Genomic DNA, 7,500 nt, shown 5'->3' with positions numbered 1-7,500 from the left:
TCTGTGAGATCACTATACGCATATTAAAACAACAAGCCGATAACAGCTTCAATACACACACACACACACACACACACACACACACACACATTGCTTAAACACTAACACTGTCGCAAACATACACACTCAATACACAAACACACCTTACATTGCCCCGAGAGAAATGTCTGTAAAGGACTTTGGAACTTGGAAGCTGTAAATTGTAGAGTAGGGTGAGGTTGTTGGTTTCGCTGCCACGGACAGGAAGTTGTTTCATAGCTCAGACGTCACTAAGCCAAACGTTCCGCCTTTGTACCGCCCCGTCGTCTGATAAAGAGAGAATGATATAGAGTGAAAGAGAAAGAAATAGAGGGAAGAAAAGAGAGATACTTTTATGGTGGGATTATTAGAGACCTCTGATATAGTGAACACCACACGGTGGCTGAAACAAGTTATTAGTGGTTAATAAACTGGCTTTGTTTACAAGCCATTCAGGAAGGCTGGTGATTGTTTAGCTGATGAGCTTTTTCTGTTGCTTGGCAACATCCATGGAAGTAAAGAGATGTTATGCCCACTCTCCCCCCTCTGTTGACCATGCAGCATTTGAATAGAGCTTCCATTTGTTTGGTGCCAGATAATAACTTCACACTTGCTGGAACATTCAAGAGTGAGCCTAGATTTCCTCTTGGCTCTCCAGAGCACATGTACAGCCAGCTGACAGTTTGGCAAAACTAAGGTTATATTAAGCTATTTCCCCAAATTATATTTTACAATCAATGACTGTTTGGTCAATAAATGTCCTATCATAGGCTACCATTGAAAATATCTGGGCCCAGTTTGACAAAAGCATTGTGAGTAGTTTGTAAAGTTCCTCTTACAAATGTCTTACGATTTATGGACCATTTCCCAAAGCCATTGTTGCTTAAGGACATTACAAAAACACTCACAGATTTGGTAAAGACATTTCAAATTCTGAATATATGTCCACTCCTCGATTATTTGTATTCCTTTAGTCCGAAAGGGACCACTGATCAAGAGGATCAAATTGTTTTTCATAGAAAATGAATCCAAGTTGTGAATATTGTCATGTGAAGTCCATTGCATACTGTCTGATAACTTCATTCCTCAAATGAAGACACTGTCTCTCAGAGCTAGATCAAATGAATTCATAATTGATATGTTATTAGATTGCCAAATGTTTGTACAAGTAGGCAAATGTTCATACTGTTTTAAATATTTTTTGATAGTATTTTCCATCTTTGCTGTGCAAAAGTTTTATGTGAAAGGAAATAAAGGTCTGGCCAAAATATAAGCAGATAGAGTTTAATGATTGAAGCTTGGGTTATTGATTAAGGTTTTGTATCGAGGTATATTATTTATTTGTGCTCTTCTGTTTCTGTGTGTGTGTGTGTTCATGTGTGCAGTTACGAGCACATGCAGTGGACATTAACGGTAACCAGGTGGAGAACCCAATTGATATCGTCATCAACGTGATTGACCAGAATGACAACCGACCTGAGTTTGCCCATCAGATCTGGAATGGGACAGTACCAGAGGGGACCAAGCCAGGTACAGACACACACACACACACACACACACACACACACACACACACACACACACACACACACACACACACTGAAGCATGGTCTTATATGCACAGCTATTTGAATCAAGTCTGCTGTCGCTTGGTAATTGTTTTTTCGCCCAAAAAATCTATAATTGGTTACCCACATGCGCATATACTCACACACACACACACACACACACACACACACACACACACACACACACACACACACATCCATACACACAAAAATATAAAATATTTAAGATTATCTAACCTTGCAGCACAGGTCAATTCATTTAATACCTCGGCAGCAGAATTGTCTATTTATTTCCCTGTCTTGAAGCCAGCAGAAGTTTGACTTTAGCGAAAGTCAAATTTCCCCAGCTGAAGCTCTAGGCACCCTACACATGTCCCAGACATCCACTGACAGCTCCGCCGCTAGGAAAAAGCCTCTCTAAGACTCGGAATGTCAGAGAATAACCACCGTCGCTTGTCAGAGGAGGCGTCCCTCCGCGCCAGACAGACCTGAGCCCGGAAGCCCTGCCGTTCCATTGTGGCCGTCAGGGTGCCAAGGGCTACTGCGAACTGTCTGGCTCTTCAGACAGCACAGAAAGCTACAAAGAGCTCCACACTCGCAATTCCCGTGGAATGTCGTGGAGGGAGACAGAGGGGGAGTTGGGGGGAGGGAGGGGGTGGGGGGGTTAACACAGCTCTCTCCATTTTATTGTCAACAAGCTGTTTCAGTAATAGCAAGGCATCTGCGATGTAAACGTGGAGAATGTCACAAACAAAGTTGACAGCATTCTAGATGGCTTCCCTAGTCAAATGTGTTTAACTCTCTGTGGGTAGTGAATGGAATGTAAAACACATAAAGGCATTCTAAGGCGTAGAATGCGTAGGCTTGGAACCATAGTGCAACGCGCAGTAACAGCATGCAGACAACTAAGGGATGTCAATGATGGCATTGGACCAGAACATTTCACAGGTTCAGTCAGTGCACTTGGAAACTAGGCCACAGAGTCAAAGGGATGTTGGTCATTGTGCAGACTCATGTCAACGCAGAGGAGCACAAAGGGGATGCCGAAGAGGCAGGACATTTCCTCTGGCCATTGAACATGTCCATTGTGGCCATTTAAGACCAAATGACAGTGAAAGCAAATGTACTCTCTGAAGCAGAAAACGCTGCAAAGCTCAGTGAAGTGTGTGTGTGTCTGTGTGTGCGTGTGTCTGTCTTGTATGTGTGTGTGTGTGTCTGTCTTGCATGTGTATGTGTGTGTGTGTGTGTGTGTGTGTGTGTGTGTGTGTGTTTAGGTACCACTGTGATGACTGTAACAGCCCAGGATAAGGACGACCCAAACATGCCCAATGGGATGCTCCGATACAAGATTCTATCCCAGCAGCCCCACAGCCCCAACCCCAATATGTTCACCATCAACAACAAGACTGGAGCCATCATCACTGTAGCTGCAGGCCTGGACAGAGAGGTTTGTGCTTTTACATTACATTACATTACATTACATTTGGCTGACGCTTTTTTAACCAAAGCGACTAACAACATGGTAAACAGTAAGTTTTAGAACAATTCTCACAATTTTAGGACAGTTTAAAAAACATTAGAGTACAGTAAGAATAAGTGCGTCGGTGAGTGCTGTTTTTAACAGTTACTTGTCAGTTTAAAACGGCTGGTGAGTGCTAGGATCAGTAAGACTTGTTGTAAGTGTTGCTATGAGAGTAGATGTTCTCTAAAGAGCTGGGTCTTCAGGAGTTTTTTGAAAATGGAGAAGGATGTCCCTGCCCTTGTAGGAACTGGCAGTGTGTTCCACCAACGAGGAACAACAGATGAGAAAAGTTTGGATTGGCTTGAGCGTACCGGTGGTAGAGCTAGACGTCGTTCGTCAGAGGAGCACAGCGGTCTGGAGGTAGCGTATGTCTGTATGAGGGCATTCAAGTAGGTGGGAGCAGAACCGGAGACTACTTTGTAGGCAAGCGTTAGAGATTTGAATTTGATGCGGGCCGCCATAGGTAGCCAGTGTAGCTGGATGAGCAGCGGGGTAACATGTGCCCTTTTGGGTTGGTTGTAGACCAGGCGCGCCGCCGCGTTCTGGATCATCTGAAGTGGTTTCACTGTGCAGGCTGGGAGACCTGTCAGGAGGGCATTGCAGTAGTCAAGTCGTGAGATGACTATTGCCTGAACCAGAAGTTGGGTAGCATCTTGAGTCAAGTAAGTCCTGATTTTCCGTATGTTGTAGAGTGCGAAACGGCATGACCGGGCGACTGAGGCAACATGATCTGAGAAGTTTAGTTGGTTGTCGAGAACAACTCCTAGATTTCTTGCAGTCCTGGTCGGTGAAACAGACAGGGAGTCAAATTTGATGTTGATGTCGTGGTGTATGGTAGGTTTAGCTGGGATGACCAGCAGTTCAGTCTTTGAGAGGTTCAGCTGGAGGTGGTGTGCCTTCATCCATGTAGCTATGTCTGAGAGGCAATCCGAGATCTGTGCTAAAACCAGGGGGTCGTCAGGTGGAAAGGACAGATAGAGCTGTGTGTCGTCTGCATAGCAGTGGTATGAGAAGCCGTGCGAACGGATAATCTGTCCCAAGGAGGTGGTGTAGATAGCAAAGAGGAGGGGGCCCAGCACTGAGCCCTGGGGGACCCCTGTGGTGAGATGGTGAGGTGCAGATAGCTGACCAAGCCATGATACGTTAAACGAGCGTCCTGTGAGGTAGGATTCAAACCAGGAGAGAGCAGAACCGGAGATTCCCATGTCAGCGAGTATAGAGAGAAGGATACAGTGATTAACCGTGTCAAAGGCAGCCGATAAGTCAAGCAGAATGAGTACTGATGACCGAGCGATGCTTGTGTGTATACGTGAGGGTGTGTGTGTGTGTGTGTGTGTGTGTGTGTGTGTGTGTGCGTGTGCGTGTGTGTGTTTGTGTGTGTGTGTGTACACGTGCCTGCATGCGTGTGTGTGTTCGTGTGCGGTAAAGTCTAGCTGTAAATGACTTCTGCCTTCACCACATATGAGATCCTCAGGACAGGACAGCCAGGTGACGCATTCAAATGTATGTGCAAAGCCAAGGACAAGCACAGAGCGGTGAGAGCAGTGGCTCACAGTGAGGGGGGGGGGGGAGTGCTGCTATTTACAGAGCGGAGTGAGTAGTGTGTGATGAGTGCTGTCTGTGGTTGCAGAAAGTGGCCCAGTACACGCTGATCATTCAGGCCACCGACATGGAGGGCAATCCCACGTACGGCCTGTCCAACACGGCTACCGCTATGATCCGAATCATGGACATCAACGACAACCCGCCAGAGTTTACCACAGATACGGTGAGCTCTCTCTCTCCCACTCTCTCTCTCCCTCTCTCTCTCTCCCTCTCTTCCTTTCTCTCTCTCTCTGGCTCTCTGTTTCTCTCTCTACGTATCTCTCTCTCCCTCCCTCTCTCGCTCGCTCTCTGTGTCTCTCTCTACGTATCTCTCTCTCTCTCTCTTTAATTCTTTGTCTCTCACTCTCTCACTTGCTCTCTCATCCATATTTCTCTCTTTCTCTCACTCTCAAATATTCAGTACGCATACTCAATCACACACAGGTTTACACAACATAAAGCTTTCATCAGAAGCTCTGATGTTTCCAGTTTACAATAAACAAGTTAATTCACAGGCCTAGACAAACAAACACACACAACCACGGACGCACGCACGCACACGCACACACACACACACGCACGCACGCACGCGCACACACGCAAGCTTTAGGCTTACAACTGTATTGTTTCTTGTAGTTCTTTGGCGAGGTTCAAGAGAATAAAGAGAAGGTGATTGTGGCCAACCTGACGGTGAGTGATAAGGACCAGCCCAACACGCCCGCCTGGAACGCCGTCTACCGCATCACTGGCGGCGACAACTCTGGACGCTTCGCCATCATCACCGATCCCGTCACCAACGAGGGCCATGTGACTGTGGTCAAGGTATGTGTGTGTGTGTTTGTATGCTGCTGCTGTGTGTTTTTTGTGTGCTGCTTTGTGTGTTACTATGTGTGTGTGTGTGTGTGTGTGTGTGTGTGTGTGTGTGTGTGTGTGTGTGTGTGTGTGTGTGTGTGTGTGTAGGTTGGTGGGTGGAGGCTTATGTATGTGTGTGTGTGTGTGTGTGTGTGTGTGTGTATGTATGTGTGTGTGTGTAGGTTGGTGGGTGGAGGCTTATGTCTGTGTGTGTGTGTGTGTGTGTGTGTGTGTGTGCGCGTGTGTGTGCGCGCATGTGAGTGGGTGGTTGTGAGTGTGTTTATGTGTATTTGGAGCTCCATAAAGCTGCCCTCTGTTCATGTGTGATAAGACTATGACGTAGAGCAGGCCTTTCAAATTCAAATTCAAATGTGAATTTCTTTCTCTCTGTGTGTGTGTGTGTGTATGTTTTATTTGCGTGTGTTTGTGTGTGTGTGTGTGTGTGTGTGTGTTTCCCCCTCCCACAGCCCATCGATTATGAGACCACGCGGTCCTTCGTCCTGTCCGTGCTGGCGGAGAACGAGTCGCCGTTGCCACGGAGTGTGTATCCGCCCCGCGCCTCCACGGCGACAGTGAGCATCCGCGTCCTGGACGTGAATGAGGGCCCCGTGTTTGACCCCAACCCCAAGACCACCCGCCTGGAGGAGGGCATCCCTGCCGGCACCACCATCCAGCCCTACTTCGCCCACGACCCCGACAGATATATGAGACAGAGCATCAGGTAAATACACGTACACCACACACACACACACACACACACACACACACACACACACACACACACACCATCAGATCTGTCCCATTCACAGCCAACCAGTAGGGAGAGTCTAGACTGGACACACACAGTGAGTGTGTGTGTGTGTGTGTGAGAGTGTGTTTGTTTGTTTGTGTGTGTGTGTGTGTGTGTGTCTCAGCACTATCCTCAGCTTTTCAATCATCACACCCCCCCCCCCCCCCCCCCCACCAGCCAGCCAGCCATCCAGGCCTTGTTGGCACTCCCTCCCTCCCCGGGCATCCCGATTCCTCCACCAACGTCCAGCGCAGGTGGCACTGGGCCTTCATGCCCCCCACGCACGCTTAGTCTTGGCAAATCCTTGGGCATGCCAGGCCCTGGCACACGTTCATGCCAAGCGATTCCTGCGATGCGCCATGGGCATCCTAACTGTGGGTGGGTGGGGGTGGGGGGGTTGGAGGGGAGTTTCCAAAAGCTTCAGTAGTTCCACGCACTGCCAGCCTCTGGGAGCATCCGCTCATCCGCACAGTCAATGAAGACTTCCCCTTGCCAGGTGCTGCAATTAAAAAACTGGGAAAAAACTTCCCACCCCTCTACCTCACTGCCCCCCCCCTCCACACACACACATACACACACGCACGCGCACACACACACACACATGTACACACACATGTACACACACACACACACACACATACACACACACACACACACACACACACACACACACACACACACACACACACACACACACACACACACACACACATACACACCCTGGATGACAAGCAGATAATTCCAGGCTACTGCAACTCCCCAAGCGCTGATTCATGGTCTAACACCCTCGGTGATGAGCTCTTGGAGTGAGCAGGAGGGCCTGCAGTGGGCCCGCCGTGATTCAGCACATACCAGAGGAGAAGTGTGTGTGTGTGTGTGTGTGTGTGTGTGTGTGTGTGTGTGTGTGTGTGTGTGTGTGCGCGTGCGTGTGTGTGTGTGTGTGTATGTGTGTGTGTGTGCTCATGTCGGGAGACCTGTGCTTGAGGGATTGCGGATATCTCAGCAGTGGTAGGAGAGTGGGAGGTGGAAGATCTGCAGTAGACGTAGGATGTTCTGGGATGGTGTGTGTGTGTGTGTGTGTGTGTGTGTGTGTGTGTGTATGGTGACTTTGGTTTGAAAAAAAAGGAACAGGCGGAGAGGAGAGACTTCAAAGTGCTCGGGCCGAG

The 7,500-nt window shown here is 48.3% G+C and overlaps 1 protein-coding gene across 1 annotated transcript in view; it reads left to right on the top strand.

Annotated features, from left to right (window-relative positions):
* The window catches only part of LOC121724841 (cadherin-2-like), a 33,926-nt gene that overhangs the window by 18,492 nt on the left and 7,934 nt on the right, over nucleotides 1-7,500 (top strand). Inside the window, exons 6-10 of the mRNA XM_042111699.1 lie at nucleotides 1,404-1,548; nucleotides 2,861-3,033; nucleotides 4,739-4,876; nucleotides 5,329-5,514; nucleotides 6,012-6,265. Coding sequence (XP_041967633.1) covers nucleotides 1,404-1,548; nucleotides 2,861-3,033; nucleotides 4,739-4,876; nucleotides 5,329-5,514; nucleotides 6,012-6,265 — 896 coding nt within the window. The remainder of the gene's footprint in view (nucleotides 1-1,403; nucleotides 1,549-2,860; nucleotides 3,034-4,738; nucleotides 4,877-5,328; nucleotides 5,515-6,011; nucleotides 6,266-7,500) is intronic.

Source organism: Alosa sapidissima, chromosome 12 (assembly GCF_018492685.1).
Source record: "Alosa sapidissima isolate fAloSap1 chromosome 12, fAloSap1.pri, whole genome shotgun sequence".
Classification (NCBI taxonomy): Eukaryota; Metazoa; Chordata; class Actinopteri; order Clupeiformes; family Clupeidae; genus Alosa; species Alosa sapidissima.
This window is presented reverse-complemented; position numbering and strand designations above follow the sequence as displayed.